The following is a 22,984-nucleotide window of genomic DNA, read 5'->3' as shown; positions in this document are numbered from 1 at the left end:
ATCGAACCGAGGGGAAAATGCACCATGTTTACAAACACAGCAACGGATTCGGAACACAGAAGCCTCACTAAACAAACAAATAATTGCAGCTCGTTCCATTCAGCTCGTCTGTCTTCGTCAGCGTTCGCCTTAAGCGGTCTTTCGTACCGCCGCAAGGTGACAGCAGTGTAACGCCATGGATTTTTTCCCCGCCACAAAAAAGCAATCGAAGAAGTAAAGGCGGAAGTTAGCAAGGCGACCCCGAAAAGACAAACCGCTCGGTGGACTGAGTCGCGAAAAACAACATTAAAAATGTTGTTCAACAGAGAGTTTATCAGGGAACGATTGATGCAAGCAGCCGATGACATATTCGGCCTGTTTGAAAGAACGATAATGTCGTACGAGGAGGAGCTTTCTCGAGTAAGAGAGGAGAACCAGCGACAACGACAACAACTGGAAGCTGTGCGCAAGACCGTCGAAGGTGCGCTTTAAACATGCTTTATGCCGTGAGTAATGTCAGAACACCACTTGTTCCTATTTCACAACAAGCAGGCTGCTGAGACTCCTGGAGTTCAGGTGTGTCATGTTGCTAATGCTAATGCTAATGCTCTCTGGAGGTTCCTTTGGAGGCCACCCATTGGCCAACTGATTCAGGCTGCGTTCCAACAGCAGTTTGAGTTGTCCTCGTTGACTTCCCCTGGACTCTTCATATGACGCCATGCGGAGGCCACTTGCAGAGCTGACGGAAAAAGAAAGTAGGAACGGCTTGGTGTTCGGACTCGTCCCAAAATGGACGCTAACTGAATCAATCCCCCTAAGAAATAACATAAATTCATTTAATCCCTTCCAGAAAGACAAAAATGCAAACACAAAACGCGTTTTTATAGTTTAACACTTTTACATGCGGGAAACAATTCCAAATGCACACAAATACATATAAACGATGAATGTGAGGGATAAGCTCGGTAGCCACATGTGGCTCTTATGATGACCGCATCCGGTGTGCGGCTCCCAGACGTTTCTCAGCATGACAGCATTTATTTATTTTCTTTTTTTTCTTGAAATACATATATGTTTATATATATCACTTCTTAGCCTGTGTTTCAAAGGGCGGGAGCCTGCAGCAAGAATGGAAAAATCTAATCATTTTACAAGAATAAAGTCTAAATATTAAATAGTATGAGTAGAAATGTCATTTTAGTCGCATACAGTTGAAAAAAAATGTGTGTGTGTAACCCGCCCTGTTTCGCACTGCCTGCACTGGGGCTCATCCACAGCACCTTCGCAATGGGAGACGAGAGCGCTGACCACACGGCCAAAAAGCCGGGACTGTCGACCGCGTGTTCAGCGCAGCTCTCAAGGTAGAGGGAGTGAGGTTTTACCAACGTACACTTGCGCAGCCTCACAGGCTGGCATCCATTACGTGTGTGTTTTTTAAGTTGTTATATTATGGGAAACAAAACAAAATAAAGTTGTAATTTTTGGAATACCAGGTTGTGGAAAAAGTTATAATGTTATGGGAATCAAGTGAACATATTGTGGAAAATAAATATTCATAATATTTTTGCTGGCGTTTTAAAGTACGACAGACCATTGTATATGTTATATAAACTCCTTTTCACAGCGATATGTTCACTGTGGGGGGCGGCGACTGCGGCAAACATTCATCCTCCACGTGCGGCATCCTTTAAAAGTTGTCTCTGTCATAACGACGTGGTTGCGACGCGTTTCCACGAGAAAAAGTGGAAACAGAATGAATACGTTCCAGGGTCGTAAAACCGTTATTATTCGGGCCTGAGCGTGCTTTACTTGCGATGGCAGCATCATCGACTACATTTGTCCAAGAGCCAGAATGTTTGCTATCACCAGTTAAAATCAATACTGTATCCTATGTAATATATTATTTGATACAATAAATTTGGGGTTCTTTCAGCCTTTGTCAGTGTGAACAGCCTCATATTACCTGTACTGCAATAAGCCACTAAAGTCCAGAGTCTTGCGCGGGTCCAGTTTTGCAGATCCGGGACTGCACCACTCGTCAATACTCAGGGGTTTCGCTTAGAAAGGTTGCGTACGCTTAAAACGGGGCCTAAACCTCGCCTACTTGTGCTCTTGTACAATGAAAGGAACACTGTCTTACACTGTACGCGTGTTAAACAGATCAATCCATCCAACGATCATCAGCAATATTGCTCACTGTTTTTTATTATTTACTTTACAATTCAGTGTGTTTGTGTCCTGCAGACGTCCAGCAGTTGACTGTTTGCCAGGAAGAACGTCCCCCTCAGCTGAAGTGGGGGAGCTCCACTTTAGAGCAGGAGGATCCCCACGTTAAGGAGGAAGAGGATCCCCATCCCGCCCACGTTAAGGAGGAAGAGAATCCCCATCCCTCCCACGTTAAAGAGGAGGAGGAGGGAGAGCGTCTTCTCAGACTGGAGGAAGCCGACCTGACTGTTGTCTCTGTGAAGACTGAAGACGACGAAGCAGACAACCTCTTGGCGCCACTGTCCGATAGCGACGAGACGTCACACTCCCCTGAGGCTGAAGACGGGGACGACGCCCGAGGACATTTGAGCGGCGATACAGACTGTGAAGGTACTCAAAGTGACAATAAACACCCTGCTAAGAAAACGGGTAAAGAACGGTTTACCTGCACCGTGTGCGATAAAAGCTTTTCTTATAATTGTGATTTCAGTCGCCACATGCGGACACACACTGGAGAAAAACCCTTTGTTTGCTCAGTTTGTGGTCATAAATTTGCGGAAAATTACATTTTGACGGAGCACATGAGAACGCACACGGGAGAAAAACCTTTCAGTTGTTCATTTTGTGAGAAAACATTCTCGCAAAAGTCAAATATGGTGTCGCACATAAGAACTCACACAGGAGAAAAGCCTTTCAGTTGCTTGATTTGTGGTAAAATATTTTCTCAGAGGTGCAATTTGAGCTTACACATGAGGACGCACACCAGAGAAAAACCTTTCAATTGCTCAGTTTGCGGTAAAAGCTTCACTCACAAGGTAAACATGCTGTCGCACATGAGGACGCACACGGGGGAAAAACCTTTTAGTTGCTCAGTTTGTGATAAAAGATTCACTCACAAGGTGAACATGCTGTCACACATGGGAACGCACGCATCGGAAAAACCGTTCAGTTGTTCGATTTGTGGTAAAAACTACCTTTACAAGGTAAGTATGGTATCACACATGAGGACACACACAGGAGAAAAACCTTTCAGTTGTTCAATTTGCGGTGAAAGTTTTTCTCACCAGTGGCATTTGACTCGACACACGCAGGGACACACGGGAGAAAAATCCTTCAGTTGCTTGGTCTGTGGCAAAAAATTTGCTCGAAAGGACATCTTGATTAAACACAGAAGAACGCACACGGGCGAAAAACCTTTCAGCTGCTCGGTTTGCTGCGACAGCTTTTCCAATAAGAGCAATTTGAACGTGCACATGCGGACGCACACCAGAGAAAGACCCTACAGTTGCTCGCTCTGCGCAAAAACGTTTAACCAGAAGGCGCACATGCTGTCACACGAGAGGACACACACGGGAGAAAAACCTTTTATGTGCTCGCTTTGTGGGGACAGCTTTTCTTGTAAGAGGAATTTCACTCGACACATGAGGGGACACACGGGCGAAAAACTGAGCTGCTCGGTTTGTGGTAAGACTTATTCTTATGAGAAAAGCTTGGCGGCACACTTGCTGACACACGACAGAGAATAAAGGTTTAATGTCGCACGAGAGAAGCTACTGAGAGCGTGATGATGTGCTGTGTGTAAGATAACGGATCATGGGCACCCCTTACAATTTCCATCATTTCCATGAATAAATCAATGCGTATTTGGATCTATTGTTTCATTTTGATATATCACTTAACGGATGGACACAGTAGTATGCATCTAAACAAAATTAGACAGGTGCAGAAATTTGGCCACCCCTGTCATTGTGTTGATTTGAATACCTCTACCTACCTAGCGCTGGCTAACTGGAACACAAAATGGGTTTTGTGTGCTCACTGAGCCTTGAATTTCATAGACAGATTCATCCGATCATTTAATCAAAGGTATCAAGGTGGTTCGTTGCAAGTTGGTGAAGGCAGGCAACATGTGGTCCTCAAAAACAGTTCAAATGACCTGAAAATGAGGATTGTTCAACATCACGGTGTACGCGAAGGCTATCGCCTATCTGGTTGTTTTTTTTTCCAATATATTCATCAAACAATCAAAAACAATCTTTGTTTTTGGCAGTAAAAGTTAAATCTACATTGAGCCAAAAAGTAAACCTCAATATTGACCCCCATAACTGTATGAAATGGTTAGGTCCTGCATTTAGCACACACACCACTGATGGTGCTATCCGAGTTCGGCAGCCTAAGCGGGGAAGCACAGACTTCCCTCTCCCCGGCTACTTCGTCCAGCTCCTGCCGGCGGATCCCAAGGCGTTCCCAGGCCAGTTGAGAGACATAGTCTCTCCAATGTGTCCCGGGTGTTCCCCGAGGCCTCCTACAGGTCAGACGTGCTCTGGACACGTCCCCAGGGAGGCGTCCGGGAGGCACCCTGACCAGATGACCGAACCACCTCATCTGGCTACGCTCTTCTACTCTGAGATTCTCCCGGATGACAGTGCTTCTCCACATTATCTCTAAGGGAGAGCTCAACCACCCTACGGAGAAAACTCATTTCGGCCGCTTGTACCCGCCATCTTGTCCTTTCTGTCGCTACCCAAAGCTCATGACCACAGGTGAGGGTAGGGACGTAGATCGACCCATAAATTGAGAGCTTTGCCTTCCGGCTCAGCTCCCTCTTCACCACAACGAACCGATGCAGAAGCCGCATCACTGCAGACGTCGCACCGATCCACCTGCTGATCTCGCGTTCCGTGAACAAGACCCCGAGGTACTTAAACTCCTCCACTTGGGGCAGGATCTCATCTCCGGCCCGGAGATGGAGCTTCACCCTTTTCCAAGCGAGAACCATGGACTCGGACTTGAAGGTGCTGATTCTATTTCAGTACAGTCCTAAAATACAATCCGGTCCTCATAAACATGTCCAAGACCACACTTCTTCTGTTTCAAGCATGCGCACCTCCCGGCATGACTGCTCTGTTTGAGGGGTGAAATCTCTCCCGTATGAGGGTGAGACCTCTGAGTCGGGGCAAGGGGAACTCACCCAGGTTTTCGCAAGCTGCCGTGTAGAGACGGCCCTATTACATGCAGATCGAGCACAGTAGCGTAACCTGATTTATATCGTCCCCAACGCTGAGTCCTCCACTTTCAAGATGCTTGCTCTCGACTTTGGTTTGTTGCTCTTGGTAAGGCCCTGGGGTCATTTACTCTTCAGAAGGACCTGTCAGGTTTTTTAATGTAGCCTGAAAGGAAATCTCAATACTGCTAAAATCAATTTTTCAACCTGCCAAGGCAAACAGCCCCCGTTCGATCCCCGACTGTGCCACATTACTTTTTGTTTGTTAGTCTGTTATTTTGCTGTAAAAATAAATTACTCATTAACGTACTGCATCATTCACTCATTCATCACTGCATTACGTTCGGGTCAAGTATCATAAGAATAGCTTTTAAGGGTCAGTCCTGGAGATGTAGCGGCCACAGCTGCCAATTGGGGCCCAATCTGATGGTTTTTCCTTTCGTGGGGCCCAGAATTCCTGTGGTGGTGCAACTGTTCACTGTCAAACATTTATTCCGCTGTTGGTGTATCTAATGTAAATGTGAATCACATTTGGTGTTTGTGCCGCACACATTTTGTGTAATAAAGACAATTTTGCCGCTCACCTCTTGGTTCTTGTCCTCTCATCTTGAGCAGTCGTTCAACACCGCCGCAAGATGGCAGCAACGTGACGTCATTGGTGCCTTCGCTGCAGTAAAGCCTCACGCGAAGAAGGGGGGGGGGGGACATGGAGAAAGGCGGAAGTCAGCAACGAAAGGCAACGCTCGACAAACCCTTGAAAAAGATGTTGAGAAAGTTGGTGAAGGAGCGGCTCATGGCGGCAGCGGATGAAATACTGGCGCTGTTTGAAGGAACGATGGCGTCGTACGAGGAGGAGCTTTGCCGAACGAGAGAAGAGAACGAGCGACACCGACAGCAACTGGAAGCCGCGAGCAAGACTCAAACTGTGCTCCACATTGAAGGTATGTTTACTAACCTTCTACTTAATCATTTACTGCCAATACATTTACGAATAATACTTTGTGTCGCTCATATGCGGAGGCGGGAAGACGCCATGAACGAGTACGGTAAATATAGAATCCAAGATGGCGGCCAAGAACGTACGCTCCTGACGTGTCGAATTGTGTTGCACATATTTGTACGGCTTTGTGTTGGTGGTATCCATTTAACCAAATAACAATGCCAAAGCAAATCAAATGCCACTAATCTTGATGGTCCTACTCAACAATGAAAACGACGCTGAAGTTCGCTTTGGATTCGCCAGCCTCGGATTTAAGTTGGTATTACCGTAATATGCAGTGCCACTGTTGTCCACTGACTGTTTGTCTGTTTGTGACACTTCTCGATGTGAAAACATTTCAGTCAAAACATTGCCTTTGCCTTTGCCTGACGCCCGCTATTGTTTTTGTGAAACCTTTATTCTATTTGTGAAAATGCAATAAATGTACATTTTCTCTGTTTTCAATCTCTAGTCCATAGTAGACCTGGTCCACTTTGAAAACCACACCGCTTAGACTTCTCAAATCTGGACTGCATTAATCTACAGACCCCAAAGGTTCATAAAAACACAGTTTGGGATTTGTGAAACCTTTGTTCTATTTGTGAAAATGCAACAAAGATGCATTTTTCTATGTTTTCAGCCCCTGACCCACATTAGACCTGATACACTTTAAAACCCCCCTAGGCTGAAACAAACGTTTACATTGCTCATCACGTCAGTTCCATCTTAATTTTCCCTTGAGTGCCGAATCGGAAGCTGGTGAATCAGAAGCCAACTTCAGTCCACTGTCCACTGTACTACATCATGTTTAACATGTGTTTGTGTTCTTTGTGTCCTGCAGATGTCCGGCAGCTGATTGGTCGTCAAGAAGAACGCCCCCCTCTGCCGCAGGGCGGGAGCTCCACTGTGAGGCAGCAGGATCCCCGGCCCCCCCACGTTAAAGAGGAAGAGGAGGAACTCTGGATCACTCAGACAGGAAAGTCGGAGGAGGCTGATCTCACCGAGTTGCCACTGACTGTTGTCTCAGTGAAGGCCGAAGACCATGACGAAGACCCACCCGAGTCCTCACAGCTTCATCCTCGCCCAGGTGAGGAGAGCAGAGGGGCGCAGCCTCCGGGCAGCAGCTCCCCACAACACATAATAGAAGCTGATGGGGACCACTGTGGGGGATCACAAGCAGACAAGCTCTTAGCTCCACTGTCAGATAGCGACGACACGACGTCACACTCTGCTGAGGATGAAGACAGGGACCACACCCAAGAACTGCTGAGCAGCGATGCAGACTGTGAAGGCGATACGAGGATTCACGCCGGCAGCAAACACTCTGAACGCTCTAAAAAGAAGACGGGTAAAAAGGCCGTGACCTGCTCAGTTTGTGGGGAAAGTTATGCTTACTACTGTGATTTTATTCGACACATACGGACGCACAAGGGAGAAAAACCTTTCAGTTGCTCAGTTTGTGGCGAAAGATTCTCTCAGCAGTCCGTCCTGGTGTTGCACATGAGGACACACACAGGACAAAAACATTTCAAATGCTCACTTTGTCGTGACAGCTTTTCCAAAAAGAGCAGCTTAAATGTGCACATGCGGTCGCACACGGGAGAAAAACCCTTCACTTGCTCTCTTTGTGCTAAAACATTTAAGCAAAAGGCACATATGGAATCACACCTGAGAACGCACACAGGAGAAAAACCCTTTAGCTGCTCACTTTGCAACGAGAGGTTTACCTGTAAGAGAAATTTTACCCGACACATGAGGACACACACGGGAGAAAAACCCTTTATTTGTTCTGTTTGTTGCAAGAGATTCTCTCAAAAGTCAAACATGGTCTCACACATGAGAACCCACACGGGCGAAAAGCCTTTCAGCTGCTCAGTTTGCGGCGAAAGTTTTAGTCAAAAGGTGTCTCTGATTGCACACGAAACAGCACACACGGGAGAAAAAGCCTTCGATTGCCCGGTTTGTGGTAAAAGTTATTCTTATAAGAAAAGTTTGACAGCACACATGCGGACACACAATGGTGAATAAAGGTTTTCGTGTCAGGTGTATGCTGAAAGATGTCAGATCACACAAGTGTAATGTCATGTGAGAAGTCTACTGTGTGCATGCGATATCAGAAGAGTGTGAACGATGTAAAATGTGACAAATGGTTCCTGTGAAACAACTTATTTGGCTGTATATAATGTAAACGTAAATTACATTTTACTCATGTAATGACAAACTTAATTGTGACGTCTTTGCAGCTTTTCTTTCTTCCTCGGGTCTCATCTTGAGCAGTGGTCAATACCGCCACAAGATGGCAGCAGCGTGACGCTCTCGCTGCCGTAAAACCTCCATCAGAAAACGCAAAAGTCGGAAGTTAGCAACGTCGCTGCAGCGACGACGGTTAATAAAGCGAGGCGGAATCCGGTGAAAGCATTTTTTTAAATAAAATTGAAAGACTTGGTGAAGGAGCGACTAATGGCGGCAGCTGGTGAAATATCGGCGCTGCGATAGCAACGTACAAGGAGGAACTTTCTCGGACAAGACATCGGCAACAACCGGAAGCCGTTGACAAGACTCTATGGCACATTGAAGGTATGTTTACGTATTCACTAAGCTCAGTGGTGTGCAAACAAGGCCTTCTCTGCTAGTCTAAACGCAATCAGAAACACCGGTCTGCATTTACAACATAAATTCGAGTATTTTCTCAATCTATTATCATTTAGCAGCAACGTGAACGTGTCTTTATTTTGTGTCCAATCAGAGTTCAGCGTCCATGTGTTACCATGTAAACGCAATCTGCCTGTTTCTATAACCAATCAGAGTTGAGATGTGCCTCACAGGGCCACCTACTAGCCACACAGTCAAGTCAGCAATCCTATTTCCTTGCACTCAAATCACCAGTGCGCTTGAACGCCTCATCACATGAACCAGCGATATAAATTCTGTTCTGGCACAAAGAAAGGAGACAGACACTGTGTTTTTTGTTGTTGTGTGTGTGCTATATGAACAAATAAGTGAGTTTATGTATTATTTTTTTAATATAAATCAGCCCAGGAAAGCGTTTGTGCGCAACTTCTGCTGGAACTCTTCCAGACCAGCGCTTATGAGTGAGCGGTGAGTGTCATTTTTTTTATGTCATTTTTGATGTTTCTGTCACGTTGTTAGATAAATATTGATGCTGGACTGCTCCAGATGATGTTGCAGTGTGGTGGTTTGTTGTTTAGAGATGACATATTTGATGATAAAGTGTAAACTGGGTTTGTTGCTGTGGCGGTCATGGGATTCACCCCCAATTGTCCTAATTATGACTTTATTCTTGGAACACGTCAACTTTTCCTGCCGCCTAATTTTCCAAAACATACAACTTTATTAATTTTTGTTGAACAAAAAAAAAATTGTAATCGTCTTTTTGCTTTAATATTTAAATTTTATGCTGCTAAAATGACATTTTTTCCCTTTATCATACTGTTACTTTTTCAAGGAAAAAATGCATATCAGATTTGTCATGTAGATGAAAAAAACCTTGTTTTTCTTTTTCTTTCTTAATATTTGGTTTTATTCTTGTGAAATTATTGCTGATTTTTCAATTTTTGCTGTTTCAAATATTTCAACTTTTTTTGTAATTGTTCAAAATGTTCTTTTTGTAATATGACTTTATTCCCAGAATATTTTTACTTCATTCCTATAACATAACCTTTTATGCAACCTAATTTTCCCCAAATTACAACTTTGTATTATTTCATCTTTATAATATTATGACTTTAAAACAACTTTTTTTAAACTATTGAAACTGAAATGTCAATATTTTTCCTCATAATATTACAAGTTTATCCTGATAAAATTACGACATCTTCTCATTATAATACAACTTTTTTTTCATAAAATATTTTGACTATTCTCATAAAATTACAGTTGTTTTTATATGTTGTTGATGGTTTGTATAATGGTGATGTGGTATTATGTGAAGGCTTGGGCCCACCACGGCTTAACCCGAGATGGAAAGGTTACTGAAATATTGTGCACCAGCAAAAATACTTAGATGAATTGTTATTGTGGGAAAGGGTTAGTGGTTCTTTAAGAGTTGGGACACCATGGAAAGATTCCGGTCAGAGAATCATTTAATCATCTTTATTATAGAGGTGGATGTGCTTGTTAGAAATGTGTGTTAGTCCATTGAAATTGGGTTTGTCCAAAAGGAGTGGATTTGTCCAAGTAGCTGTGTGTCCAAAGGCTTGTATGTGTGTGTCCAAAGGCTTGTATGTGTGTGTCCAAAGGCTTGTATGTGTGTGGTCTAAACAATCGGTGAGCCAGCTAGCAAACAACAAACAAGCACATGGCTCAGAAGTGTACCCCAATCACACCACATCCAACAAACTAGCTTTCATTTTAGCTTCCTACACAGCGTCAATCATGCAACAACAAACACTCCTAATGCAGAAAGAATCATCAAACTCACCTTGTTGAGTCATACAACGCACACCAAGGATGGACACTTCATACCCCACATGGGAAGCAAGCTCATACTAGCAAACTGCTACCAGTGCTCAGCTAGTTCCTTTTGTAAGAAGGTTGCATTCAAGTGCATCACGTACCTTCCAGGAACAAGTTGCTGCTGCGTTCATGGACACTTGGACATCACAGAAAAGGCTACAAATGTTCTACTTATAACAGACATCAAAGTTACAGAAACAGACTTTCAGACACAGCCGCCCCCAACTGTCCGTAAGGTAGTTGAAAGCAGTGAGAAAGTCTATGTGCTGGTGTTGTCATCAGCCATTTCTTCAAGAGGCGGGAGCAGAATGAGGCGAGCCACTGGACGACAGTAGGTGCGATTTCCCACTTGAACACTGGCCGTGCGGATGCGTCCATCGGCTCCGGGATGGGTTTGAATAATCCTTCCCACAGGCCACGATCATCGGGGGAGTTGAGGATCCATTATCAGGACGACTTGACCAACCAAGAGTGTCTTGCCCTCGTTCCTCCACTTGCTACGCTCCTGCAGCCCTGGCAGGTAATGCCGGATGAAAGATGACCAAAAGCGATCTGCAAGGGTTTGGCTGTGCCTCCAGCGTCTTCTTCCTAAATCACTCGGGTCATAGATGGCTTGAGGTAGAGATGAATCGTGACGACCCATGAGGAGGAGGTTAGGCGTGACTGGGTCTGGATCTGAGGCGTCTGAAGACAGGTAACCTAGGGGTTTAGCATTCATTATGCCTTCAACCTCCACCAGCATCGTCAATAGGACGGGTTCAGGAACAGTCTGGTCTTTTAGAACGACTCTGAGGGCCGTTTTAATGGATTTCACTTCCCTCTCCCATGTGCCCCCAAAGTGCGGCGCGCTTGGAGGATTGAATCGAAATGAAATCTGGTGCGCCGCTAGTTGCTCTCTCAAGTGAGTTGTCATTGAAGCGAATGCTTCACGTAATTCACGTTCCCCTCCAACAAAGTTAGTCCCATTGTCCATGAGAAGTTCAAAGGGTTTGCCTCGTCGCGAAATGAATCTTCGTAGGGACAGCAGAAAGGCGTCTGTATCAAGGCTCTCCAGTAATTCCAAGTGCACTGAACGAGTTGTCATACATTTGTAGATAATTCCCCATCTTTTCTCCCTGCGGCGCGCAATTTTCACTTGGAAGGGGCCAAAGCAATCAACGCCGGTTGAATAGAAAGGTGGTTTGTGTATTCGTAGTCGGGCAGGTGGGTAATCAGCCATCTTGGGAAAGTCAGGTTTGCCTTTCCATCGTCGGCACTCCAGACATGTATTCTGATGCTTCCGCACTGCCTCTCTGCCTCGTATAATCCAAAATCTGCGCCTGATTTCAGCGAGAACTCTTTCCGGCCCAGGGTGTAGCAATGTTTCATCAGTCTCCTTAATTACAAGCTTTGTCACGTGATGCTTTGGGTCCAAGATGATAGGGTGAATCGTATCCAGATCTATGCCTTCTGCATGTCGCAACCTTCCGCCAACTCTGAGCAGCCCTGTGACTTCTTCATATTCTGGCGAAAGTGATGCAAGGCGGCTATTTGAGGGCAGAGAATGTCCGGCTCTTAGAGCTCTTAACTCCTCAGGAAAACACTCTTCTTGGACTCGTTGCAGCATAAGCTTCTCCGCCTGCAGGAAGTCAACAGCTGAATGTGAGGATGTGATACTGGCGTCAGCCGCCCCGTGAAGGGAGCTCGCTGTCTCCTGAAGAAGCTGCTTCCAAGTGGAGCACTTCCTGGGGTCAGGAAGCTGCATGAGTGAAGTAGTGGAAACGGTTCCAACAAAGGCAGATTTCCTCAGCTCTGTGGCATCTGGTTCCAGTTCCAATGAAGGTATAGTTGGCCACTCTGTCTCGGGCAGGCAAAGAAAATGTGGGCCTTTGTTCCAGCGATGTCCTTGGATTATCTCTTGCAGGGTGAGTCCCCGTGTGATATCGTCTGCTGGATTGTTCAAAGAATCGACATAGCGCCACTGAGCAGGGTCTGTCAAGTTCTGGATTTCTGTGATGCGGGTCCCCACAAACACTTTAAAACGGCAGGATTCTGATTTAATCCAGTGTAGCACAGTCGTGGAGTCTGACCAGAGTGTGATGTGCTCGGGAGGTATATCAAGCTCAATCCCAATCAATTTGGCAAGCTGTGCGCCTGTAAGTGCGGCGCTGAGTTCAAGGCGTGGAATAGATAGCTGCTTTCTGGGTGCCACCCGGGATCTGGCAAACACAAAGGACACATGGAGGTGCTGATTGTCATCTACCGTCTGCATGTACACTACTGACCCATAGGCACGCTCTGAGGCATCGCAGAAGATGTGAATGTGTCTGGTTGAAGTGGCAGTGTCAGTGGTAGAGTCTGCATAGGAACGTGGCAATTTAATGTGTTGTAGAGCAGGAATCTCCTCTACCCAGCTCCGCCATTTGTCAAGTATTTCCACGGACTGGATCTGATCATCCCAGCCAATGTTGGCCTTCCACATGTCTTGGATAAGCACCTTACATCTAGTGGTAAATGGCAGGATGAATCCTAAGGGATCGTAGAGCTTGGCCAGAACACTGTAGACATTTCGGAGGGTGGCAACTGAAGAGGGAGTAGCATAATGCTTGAAACTGAGTGTATCATTCAAGCAATCCCAGCATAACCCAAGAGTGGGTTCGTTGATGTTATCGCTGGCTTGGGTTAACCACAGCTCACTACTAGCTGACTGTGCTTCAGCAGGGAGGTGAGCAACAACTTCTGGCAGATTACTTGCCCACTGCCGGATATCAAAGCCTCCCTTGCTCAAAAGTGCACGCAGGTTATCTATCAAAGTCTTGGCATCTTCAGCCTTCTCCAGACTATGGAGGCAATTGTCCACATAGAACGAGTGCTCAATCACTTGCATGAGCAGAGAGTCTGGTGGCTCATGCTCCCTGACATGCTGCTGTAGGGCGTACACTGCACAACAGGGGCTGCAGGTTGTACCAAAGGGTAAGACTTGCCACTCAAAGATCTGTGGACTAGAGGTCGTCTCCATGCTCCGCCACAGAAATCGAAGGAGTGGTTTGTCACGGGGCAGTAAGCGAATTTGGTGGAACATCGCCTTTATATCTCCGCTTATGGCTATAGCATGGCGTCTGAACCGCAGCAGGACCCCAATCATGGTAGGGCCCAACGTTGGTCCAGGCAGGAGTTGATCATTCAGAGACTGGCCATTGTAAGTGAAAGAACAGTTGAAGACTACTCTGTCCTTTCCATTGTGGTGCACCATGTGATGAGGTACATACCATGACTCAGTGGTCTTTGCTGCATCCTCGGGCGAAATCTCTTCAACATATCCTGTTTGTAGAAGCTTGTTCATTTCTTTGCAGTAAGAATCTGCACGCTGAGGGTCTTTGGCCAACCTGCGTTCAATGCTGCGTAAATTTGGCATTACAGCATCTAGAGGTGCATATAGCATAGTGGCTGGTTGGCGACGTAGCAGAGGAGTAGCATAGCGCCGGATTCCGTCAACAGACACATGTTCAGAGTCCATCTGTAAAAGGGTGAGCGCATGTTGGTCTTGCTTGGAACGAGATGCAGTCTTCTCACTGATATATGGGAGAGTATCAATCTGCCAAAGACGTTCCACATTCTTGAGAAGTTCAGTATATGGGGATTCAGTGGCAATGTGTAGACAGGAAGGCTGATGGGAAGAGACAGGCATCACAGAAGGGCCTTGTAGGAAAGTCGAGAGGACCGACGTGAAGAAGCAGATGACCGGTAACTCGATGCACTCCTCGCTCTGGTTGGCCTTGGTTCACCGTATTGTCCTACAGGAAGTGAGGAGGCTTGGGCGCCAGGCAGCTGAGAGGGAAGGAGAGTGACGTCATATTGAGCCAAATGCTGTGGAAGACGACGATCTCTCTTGGGTCTGACAGAGGGCTGCTGTGAATCAACATGTGATGACTCCATGGTGTTCAATAGTGGGACTCTGTCCGGCTCGAAGGACCAATGTGGGAAAGGGTTAGTGGTTCTTTAAGAGTTGGGACACCATGGAAAGATTCCGGTCAGAGAATCATTTAATCATCTTTATTAAAGAGGTGGATGTGCTTGTTAGAAATGTGTGTTAGTCCACTGAAATTGGGTTTGTCCAAAAGGAGTGGATTTGTCCAAGTAGCTGTGTGTCCAAAGGCTTGTATGTGTGTGTCCAAAGGCTTGTATGTGTGTGGTCTAAACAATAGGAACACATGAAATTACAACAATGCCAAATAAAGCAGCCAAATAGCACTCACATGACACAAATAAAGGCATGCACAGTACACATATCAAGTCATGCTAAGAGATGATGACGAACATGCTAGTCGGTGAGCCAGCTAGCAAACAACAAACAAGCACATGGCTCAGAAGTGTACCCCAATCACACCACATCCAACAAACTAGCTTTCATTTTAGCTTCCTACACAGCGTCAATCATGCAACAACAAACACTCCTAATGCAGAAAGAATCATCAAACTCACCTTGTTGAGTCATACAACGCACACCAAGGATGGACACTTCATACCCCACATGGGAAGCAAGCTCATACTAGCAAACTGCTACCAGTGCTCAGCTAGTTCCTTTTGTAAGAAGGTTGCATTCAAGTGCATCACGTACCTTCCAGGAACAAGTTGCTGCTGCGTTCATGGACGCTTGGACATCACAGAAAGGGCTACAAATGTTCTACTTATAACAGACATCAAAGTTACACAAACAGACTTTCAGACAGTTATGTAAATACAAGTAAGATGACTGGTCTAAAAAGACACTCAAATAAAGTAAAAACTAGCTCATTTGTAATTTACCCAAAGTAAAAATTACTTTTTTAACAGCAGGACGTGAGTCTCGCAGGCCGTTGTGCAACAAACATGACCACACATCCCTTTTCCCTTTTCTGTGCGTTCTGAAGAGAAAAGCGTAAAGAGACACACCTATTTCGACAAAAAAAAAAACCCTCCAAAAAACACCAACAATCTTCTATGAACATAACTTGACCTGTACAGTATATAAGCCGAGCTCCAGCGACACTGTTGTTGTAGCAGCTAACACAAAGTACTATTTTTCTGGCATAGTGACACAGCGCCTCACGCCACTACGGAGAGGTACCGGGTTCACTCCGAATCAACGCAATAGGACACCAATCTGTACTGACTGGGAAAGGAGAACAAGTGTATGACCAACGAGGAATAGACAACCAAATGATGTGTAAAGTATTAGCCCACATTCCACGTTTTGTTTGTACACAGCTCGTGTTGTGATATCATGTGCTATGCGCTCCATGTATCAATCAATATCATGGTGACTTACTCCATGGATGGTTGTCCGTCTGGTCCAGCTGTCTTTTCCAGTCGGCTTTGGGTAGGCGGAAAAAAGTTTCTATCACAGCATGGTTTGTTAGCGCTTCGTTCGTTGTGATGCAGTCTCTTGGAGCAGTGTCCTCCTCGCCATATACACAAAGCCTTTCCATTCATGGTAAGACTGGATGCCTCTCAGTGCGGTACAAACACTCCATATCTGTCGACATTTACACCGCCAAGTCATGCCTTGGTGGTCCTGACTCTCTCGCCTGGTGTCTCTGTGAAGACAAACCACAAGCAGACAACCTCTTAACTCCAGATAGTGACAACGCATCACACGACACCCAAGGACCTTTGAGCAGCGATACAAACTGTGAAGGTGATATGAGGCCTCACACTGACAACAAACAATCTTGATGCTCTGAAAAGGAAACGGATACAAAATGGTTGACCTGCTCCGTTTGCGCTAAAAGCTTTTCTCTTAAGAGTAATCTGAACGCGCAAGTCGGTCACACGATGGGAAACCCTTTGGCCGCTCAATTTGCGATAAAAGATTCACTCAAAAGGTAAAGATGCTGTCACACATGAGGACGCACATGGGAGAGAAACCTTTTATTTGTTCTGCGTGTGGCGAAAGCTTTTTTTCTAAGAGCAATATGAGTCGACTCGTGCAGACGCACACTGGAGAAAAATCCTTTCGGTGTCCAGTTTGCGACATTAGAGTGTCTCGGAAAACGAATATGGTGTTGCACATGAGAATGCACGCGGGAGGGTGGAAAAACCGTTTAGTTGTTCAGTTTGCGGCGAACGCTTTTCTACCATGGGCAATTTGAATAAACACATACGGACTCACACTGGAGCAAAAAAAACCTTCTGTTGTCCGATTTGCGGTAAGCGATTCTCTCAAAAGGTAAATATGGAGATGCACGTAAGAACACGCACAGGAAAAAAACCTTTCACTTGCTCAATTTGTGGTTAAGTTATTCTAAAAGTTATTCTTATAAGCGTAGTTTGCACGCATACATGCGGGGGACACACTTGAGAAAAGACAGATATTTAATGATTTTAAGATGTTTAAAGACAGATTTTTTTATTTGTTATTAGTATCAACATTTCATCTTCTTCTGTAAAGAATGATTTTCCAGCATCATTTTCTCTCTCTTTCTTTGGACATACTTTCTTGACTGATAGTGTTTATACAGATATAGATATGTGTTTACTTCATTCTCTGTTTTCCACACGTGCTCCATTACGTCACTTTTATCTGCTGTCAACTTTGTAATAAAGACCATTTTGATTGGGACGTCTTTGCTTTTCGTTCATCGCGAGCAGTGTTCAATATCGCCGCAAGATGGCAGCAGTGTGACGTCGCGGGCGCTCTCGCTGCCGTAAAACCTCCCATGGAAGACGCAAAAGGCGGAAGTTACCAACGCTGCAGCGGCGACGGCTAATCCGGCGAGGCGGAATCGGGTGAAAACGATTTTTTAAAAATGTTGAAAGAGTTGGTGAAGGAGCGACTAATGGCGGCGGCCGATGAAATATTTGAGCTGTTTGAAAGAACGGTAGCGTCGTACGAGGAGGAACTTTCTCGAACAAGAGAGGAGAGAGAGCGACTACGACAACAACTGGAAGCTGTTGGCCGGACTCAAACGGTGCTACACATTGAAGGTATGTTTACATGTTCGCTAACCAGCTACGTAACCACTAAAAATACGTTCGACCTGGAATGTACGTTTGTATTGTAAGTTTTAATTATGAAATCACAGCAGCGTAAATGTATAATCCAAGATGGCGGCCAGTTTACATGCAGTATTTGCACTAGATTGGGTTCAACATACATTGTACTACTTTGAGGAAGCAGTACCTTGTAGGATACAGACTGTACCAGTAGGATACAGTCCCTTGTAAAACAACCCCCCGGATGTTTCAGCATTTTATTCCATTTATAAATGATATCATGGTCAATGTAATTTGGCTTTTTTAACAAAAATTTGGAAAAATTAAACCGCTTTCATGTCAAAGTGAATACAGAGTTTTACAAATCGGTGTCAAATAATTAGAAATATATATCCTTAAATAACTATGTGCATAAATATTAGCCCCGTTAAATCACTGACTAAATTCAAAGCAATAAAAGGCTGAAACATTCACGTGGGGGTGAATACTTTTGCAAGGTAGTGCATGATACTATTCTTAACAGGCAGGGGTGGACTTACCATGAGGCAAACACAGGAAATTGCCATTTCGGGGCCCCCAAACATCTCATAAAAACAGATTATTGAGGATTTTTCTTTGAATTAATGTACATATTACTGTTATATAATCAATTCACATACTTTTACACCACATACAATTACACCAAAATGCATAACCAATCATGTTACTGCGCATGCTACCTCTGATGGCGACACGGATGACGAAGTAGCTAGCAGCTCATTCTCATTTCCGGAAGTGGCGTCATCTGGGTGACACCTCTCAGCTAAGGCAGAGCAAACAAACGCCTCTCGAGGTAGATGCTCGACTTGGTTCAGTATATTTTTCATCAAAATAGTAGTCATGCCAAAATATTGTGTTGCTGCTGGATGTTCTTAGTATCCCAGTAAGTTTTTCTTTTCCAAAAGAGGAAGTTTTAAGACCGAACAATGTAGAACATAATTACAAACAATATATAACATATTTAAGCAAGGTTGATGAATCATGTCAATCTGTTTGACGAAGTACCTAATATTTGCCAGAGCTAAAGTGTGTTTGGGTTGCTTTGATCTGGCAGACGTCCAGCAGCCCCCCCACGTTAAAGAGGAAGAGGAGGAACTCAGGACCACTCAGGAGGGAGAGCGTCTCCTCGGGTCGCAGGAGGCGGATCTCATCAAGTTGCCACTGACTGTCGTGTCTGTGAAGACTGAAGACGACGAAGACCAACCGCCCGCAGTCAACCTCTTAGCGCCGCTGTCAGATAGCGGCGACACAGCATCACACTCTCCCGAGGATGAAGACACCCGAGAAGCTTTGAACAGCGATACAGACTGTGAAAGCGACATGAGGACTCACACTGACCTGGAACACTCTGAATGCTCTAAACATGAGACGGGCAAGGAACGCTTTACCTGCTCAGTTTGCGCTAAAAGTTTTTCTTATAAGAGCGCTTTGACACGTCACACGCAGACACACACGGGGGACAAACCTTTCAGATGCTCAGTTTGCGATAAACGATTCTCTCGAAAGCAACACATGGTGCGACACATGAGAACACACACAGGGGAAAAACCTTTTAGCTGTTCCACATGTGGTAAAAAATTTTGTCGAAAGTCTATTATAATAACGCACCTCAAAACTCACTTGGCCGAAAAACCTTTTAGCTGCTCACTTTGTGGCAAAACGTTTACCCAAAAGGCGCACATGGTATCGCACAAAAGAACGCACACAGGAGAAAAACCCTTTAGGTGCTCAGTGTGCGACAAAAGCTTCTCGCTTAAGAGCCATTTGAACGAACACATGCTGACTCACACGGGAGAGAAACCTTTTAGCTGTTCAGTCTGCGGCAAAAGTTTCTGTCAAAAGGTCAACATGCTATCACACATGAGAACCCACACGGGGGAAAAACCTTTCGTTTGCTCAATTTGTGGCGAAAGTTATTCTTACAGGCGCGCTTTGAATACTCACATGCAGACACACACGTGAGAACACATGTTGTGAGACTTCAGCGCAGCGAAAATGTAAAAGTTTAAATCCACTTTTCTTTGATTGCACTGAGTAGGGTTGGGCATCGAGGGGATTAACATTCCCATTCTCCTGGGATTGTTCAAATGTTTTTATTTCTATTCCTAGTTTCGATGCTCACTTCGCCCACCGGAAGAAATAGCCGACTGACTTCCTCCAAGCGGTCAGAATCGGAGAAGTCCAACAATAAACGACGTCGGTCTCATGCCATTGTGAGCCAGGGTTTCAGGATGCCCGCTGGTGGCTTGGAAGTTTGGTGTAAATAAAGGACGGGAGCTACGGCTAGGCAAGTTTTATTTGTTGCCACAGTATCTCTGTTAGCAACAGTCAAGGAAACTTCTCAACACACATAACACCACTTCCCGGCCTTCAAAATAAGAGTGCTTTGCGCTATATCCTGTTTAATTGTGTTATTAAAAAAATGTACACCAACATTGAGGCAGCAAACAAAATACTACTTTGATATTTATACACTGGTTGAAAATACCCCTGTAAGAAAGTCATAGCAAAGTAGATCAAAAAAAAGTTTAGATCATTGGATAATTAATTGAAAAGTTGAGATATCTCATCCAAAAAGAATTCTGGTCAGCACCCTCATTTGAACTATGCAGACTTTTACGACCCTGCCTCTTAAAAGCATCGGAATCGAGAATCCTTAGGAACCGGAATCGTTCACATTCAAACTATGCCCAACCCGAGGAATGAGACAGGACACACGCTTTTTTTTATCCCAAGTTAATGAGGATGAAGGACTATGAAGGCAAACCTCTGAAAACAAACACTACTGGACATAACCATATGCTCTAAAAATGTAAAAGTCATATGTAAAGGTTGGAAACTGCATTAAAAAAAGACATGTTTTGCCTGTTATCTTTATTTCACATTTAAATGTTGGCATTTTTATTCTATTATTCTCTGATCTTCGCTGTCTTTTTATTAGATATTATTCCGACATTGTGTTTTACTCCTTGTAACCCCACACGTGCTGTCATTTTGGCTCTAAAGATAATTGTGATTGTGGTCCGTTTGCAGCAAGTCGTCAATGCCGCCACGGGGTGGCAGCAGGGTGACGTCACTGACGCTTTGGCGGCCGCAGTACTACCACGGAAGTAGAAGAATGCGGAAGTTGGTATCGCTGGCGCAAACAACGACGAGGTGGAACAGAGTTTAAAAGAAAACAGACGTTGAAAATGTTGAAGGAGTTGGTGAAGGAGCGACTCATGGCGGCGGCTGATGAAATATTTGGGCTGTTTGAAAGAACGATCGCGTCGTACGAGGAGGAACTTTGTCGAACGAAAGAGGAGAACGAGCGACATCGACAACAAAAACACGTTGAAGGTGTGTTTTACGTGTTAATCCATTTTTAAACGTTTGCTTTTAAAAATACAGGAGAACATCAAAAAGGGAACGTACAGTACAGGCGCACCATCCACCAGTAGGAGCCTGGAGTTTTTTTGTTTTTTTTTTTTGCTGTTTTGTAACGGACTAGTGCGCTAGCATGAATTAACTAGAGGTCGTGAGCAGAACAAATATGCACATTAGCACACAATAAGGTCATCAAATCTTTCTTTTGTGCATTCCCACATAGTATCAGCGCTTGGGAGCAAATATGATGTGGAAGAAAAACGGGAAAATGCAGTATCATACGAGAGAACGTTAACGCACGTGTGATGGTACTTTGAAGGACAACAAATATACTGTATATATTAACTATATATTTTTTAAATGAACTAATGGCCAATATTTCCAAAATTGATATTCATTCACATCAAATCCCATGTAGTTATCTACAAATACATTTTTTAAGTGTGTGTGTGTTTTTTTTTACATTGCGCCTGAACCACAGACTGGTACTGGGGGCCCCTGGGTTGAAGGGTACATGGGCACGTTTTTCTTGAGTTCCTACTGGTCATTTAGGTTGCAGACCCAAACCACGTTAAATGTATTATATGAGTCAATGTTAATAAATTGAATATTTTTGTAGTTAGAAAACCTGTTTATGACTTCCTAAATACCTGTTTTAACATTATTAGAGCCCTCTAGACATGAAATAACACCCCTATAGTCCCATTTACACTCCTACTTTTCTTTGTTTACATCACATTTCTCAGGCTACAGGATCACTGCAGAGAAATGTCTGACTATTCATGCTAAAATGACAACATACGCAAAGGGGGGAGGTCTCATCCCCCTCCTGTGAGGGACAGAGACTGTGAAGGACAGACTCACATGCCTTGACACACTTTAACAGGTGCATTCTAGGCTAATCGTAGCTCGTTGCCATGGAAACGCCATTGGAGAAACTTGTTTTGGAGTCAAGAGGCCTCTAGCCTTGAGCAGATAATCATAGAAATTAATTGTGACATCAATGTGTATCTTAAAGTGTGTTTGTGTTGCTTGCGTCCTGCAGACGACCAGCTGATTAGTCATCAACCAGAACACCCCCCTCAGCTGCAGGTGGTGGGCTCCACTTTGAAGCAGGAGGATCCCCAGGCCCCGTACGTTAAAGACGAAGATGAGGAACTCTGGGCCACTCAGGAGAGAGAGTGTCTTCTCGGGCCACTGACTGGTGTGTCTGTGAAGACGGAAGACCGTGAAGACAAACCACAAGCAGACAACCTCGTAGCTCCGCTATCAGATAATGACGACACAACCTCACACTCTCCTGAGGATGAAGACAGGGTTGACACCCAAGAGACCCAAGAACGGCGACAGACTGTGAAGGCGACGACAGAAAATGGAAAAAGACGACTGCTCAGAGCAACAAAGAGCATTTGCAAACCTGCAAAAGACCTTATACTTGCTCAGTTTGTGCTAAAAGTTTTTCTTGTAAGCTCAATATTGAAGTACACTTGCGGATGCACAGTGCTGAAAAACCATTTCGATGTTCAGTTTGTGGGAAAAGATTCTCTCAAAAGATAAATTTGGTATCACACGTGGCAACACATACAGGGGAGAAACCATTTGGCTGTACAGATTGTGGCAAAGGGTTTACTCCAAAAATACACTTGGTATCACACATGAGAACGCACACTGGGGATAAACCGTTTAGTTGCTCGTACTGTGGGAAAGGATTTACTCAAACGACACACATGAAATTACACGTGAGAACGCACACAGGAGAAAAACCCTTCAGCTGCTCGGCCTGTGGCGATACCTTTTCCCAGATGGGCAATTTAAATAGACACATGAGAAGCACACAAGAGAAAAACGTTTCACTTGCTCAATTTGTGGCGAAAGGTACGCTTACAAGACAAGTTTGACGTCACACATGCGGACACACAATGGAGAAAAACACTTGGATTGCTCAGTGTGTGCGAAGGGATTCTCTCAAAACTCAACAACGG

At 44.7% G+C, this 22,984-nt stretch overlaps 3 protein-coding genes across 7 annotated transcripts; all 3 read left to right on the top strand.

Moving 5' to 3' along the window:
- The first annotated feature begins 213 nt into the window (after window positions 1-213).
- LOC129179556 (gastrula zinc finger protein XlCGF57.1-like) lies at window positions 214-5,749 on the top strand. Of its 3 annotated transcripts, none has more exons than XR_008569991.1 (2): window positions 214-485; window positions 2,224-2,354. XR_008569991.1 is itself a non-coding variant. In XM_054772941.1 (2 exons), exons 1-2 carry the CDS (start codon window positions 292-294, stop codon window positions 3,708-3,710), a joined length of 1,656 nt encoding a protein of 551 aa, XP_054628916.1. In that variant the 5' UTR covers window positions 214-291; the 3' UTR covers window positions 3,711-5,749. The 3 variants fall into 3 exon arrangements, 2 of the variants coding, with proteins under 2 accessions (XP_054628916.1, XP_054628917.1); XM_054772941.1 differs by having other exon boundaries at window positions 214-460; window positions 2,224-5,749; XM_054772942.1 differs by lacking the exon at window positions 214-485 and adding an exon at window positions 595-734 and having other exon boundaries at window positions 2,224-5,749.
- Window positions 5,750-5,881: 132 nt separating this feature from the next.
- On the top strand, window positions 5,882-22,485 carry LOC129179560 (gastrula zinc finger protein XlCGF57.1-like). Of its 3 annotated transcripts, none has more exons than XR_008569998.1 (4): window positions 5,882-6,129; window positions 7,009-8,744; window positions 9,202-9,266; window positions 22,048-22,485. XR_008569998.1 is itself a non-coding variant. In XM_054772955.1 (2 exons), exons 1-2 carry the CDS (start codon window positions 5,895-5,897, stop codon window positions 8,193-8,195), a joined length of 1,422 nt encoding a protein of 473 aa, XP_054628930.1. In that variant the 5' UTR covers window positions 5,882-5,894; the 3' UTR covers window positions 8,196-9,165. The 3 variants fall into 3 exon arrangements, 1 of the variants encoding a protein (XP_054628930.1); XR_008569997.1 differs by lacking the exon at window positions 22,048-22,485 and adding an exon at window positions 15,696-15,960; XM_054772955.1 differs by lacking the exons at window positions 9,202-9,266; window positions 22,048-22,485 and having other exon boundaries at window positions 7,009-9,165.
- Window positions 17,344-20,507, top strand: LOC129179567 (gastrula zinc finger protein XlCGF8.2DB-like). Its single transcript, XM_054772965.1, has 2 exons — window positions 17,344-17,588; window positions 18,691-20,507. Exons 1-2 carry the CDS (start codon window positions 17,411-17,413, stop codon window positions 19,596-19,598), a joined length of 1,086 nt encoding a protein of 361 aa, XP_054628940.1. The 5' UTR covers window positions 17,344-17,410; the 3' UTR covers window positions 19,599-20,507.
- Window positions 22,486-22,984: the final 499 nt, after the last annotated feature.

Source organism: Dunckerocampus dactyliophorus, chromosome 4 (assembly GCF_027744805.1).
Source record: "Dunckerocampus dactyliophorus isolate RoL2022-P2 chromosome 4, RoL_Ddac_1.1, whole genome shotgun sequence".
Taxonomy (NCBI): Eukaryota; Metazoa; Chordata; class Actinopteri; order Syngnathiformes; family Syngnathidae; genus Dunckerocampus; species Dunckerocampus dactyliophorus.
Note: the sequence above shows the minus strand (reverse complement) of the source record. Positions and strands in the feature narration are given on the sequence as shown.

Coding starts and splice junctions, on each gene's coding strand:
- LOC129179556 (XM_054772941.1), top strand. CDS start 292: ATGTTGTTCAACAGAGAGTTTATCAGGGAACGATTGATGCAAGCAGCC. Junction 461..2,223: donor TGTGCGCAAGACCGTCGAAG/GTGCGCTTTAAA, acceptor TGTGTCCTGCAG/ACGTCCAGCAGTTGACTGTT.
- LOC129179560 (XM_054772955.1), top strand. CDS start 5,895: ATGGAGAAAGGCGGAAGTCAGCAACGAAAGGCAACGCTCGACAAACCC. Junction 6,130..7,008: donor AACTGTGCTCCACATTGAAG/GTATGTTTACTA, acceptor TGTGTCCTGCAG/ATGTCCGGCAGCTGATTGGT.
- LOC129179567 (XM_054772965.1), top strand. CDS start 17,411: ATGTTGAAAGAGTTGGTGAAGGAGCGACTAATGGCGGCGGCCGATGAA. Junction 17,589..18,690: donor AACGGTGCTACACATTGAAG/GTATGTTTACAT, acceptor TTGATCTGGCAG/ACGTCCAGCAGCCCCCCCAC.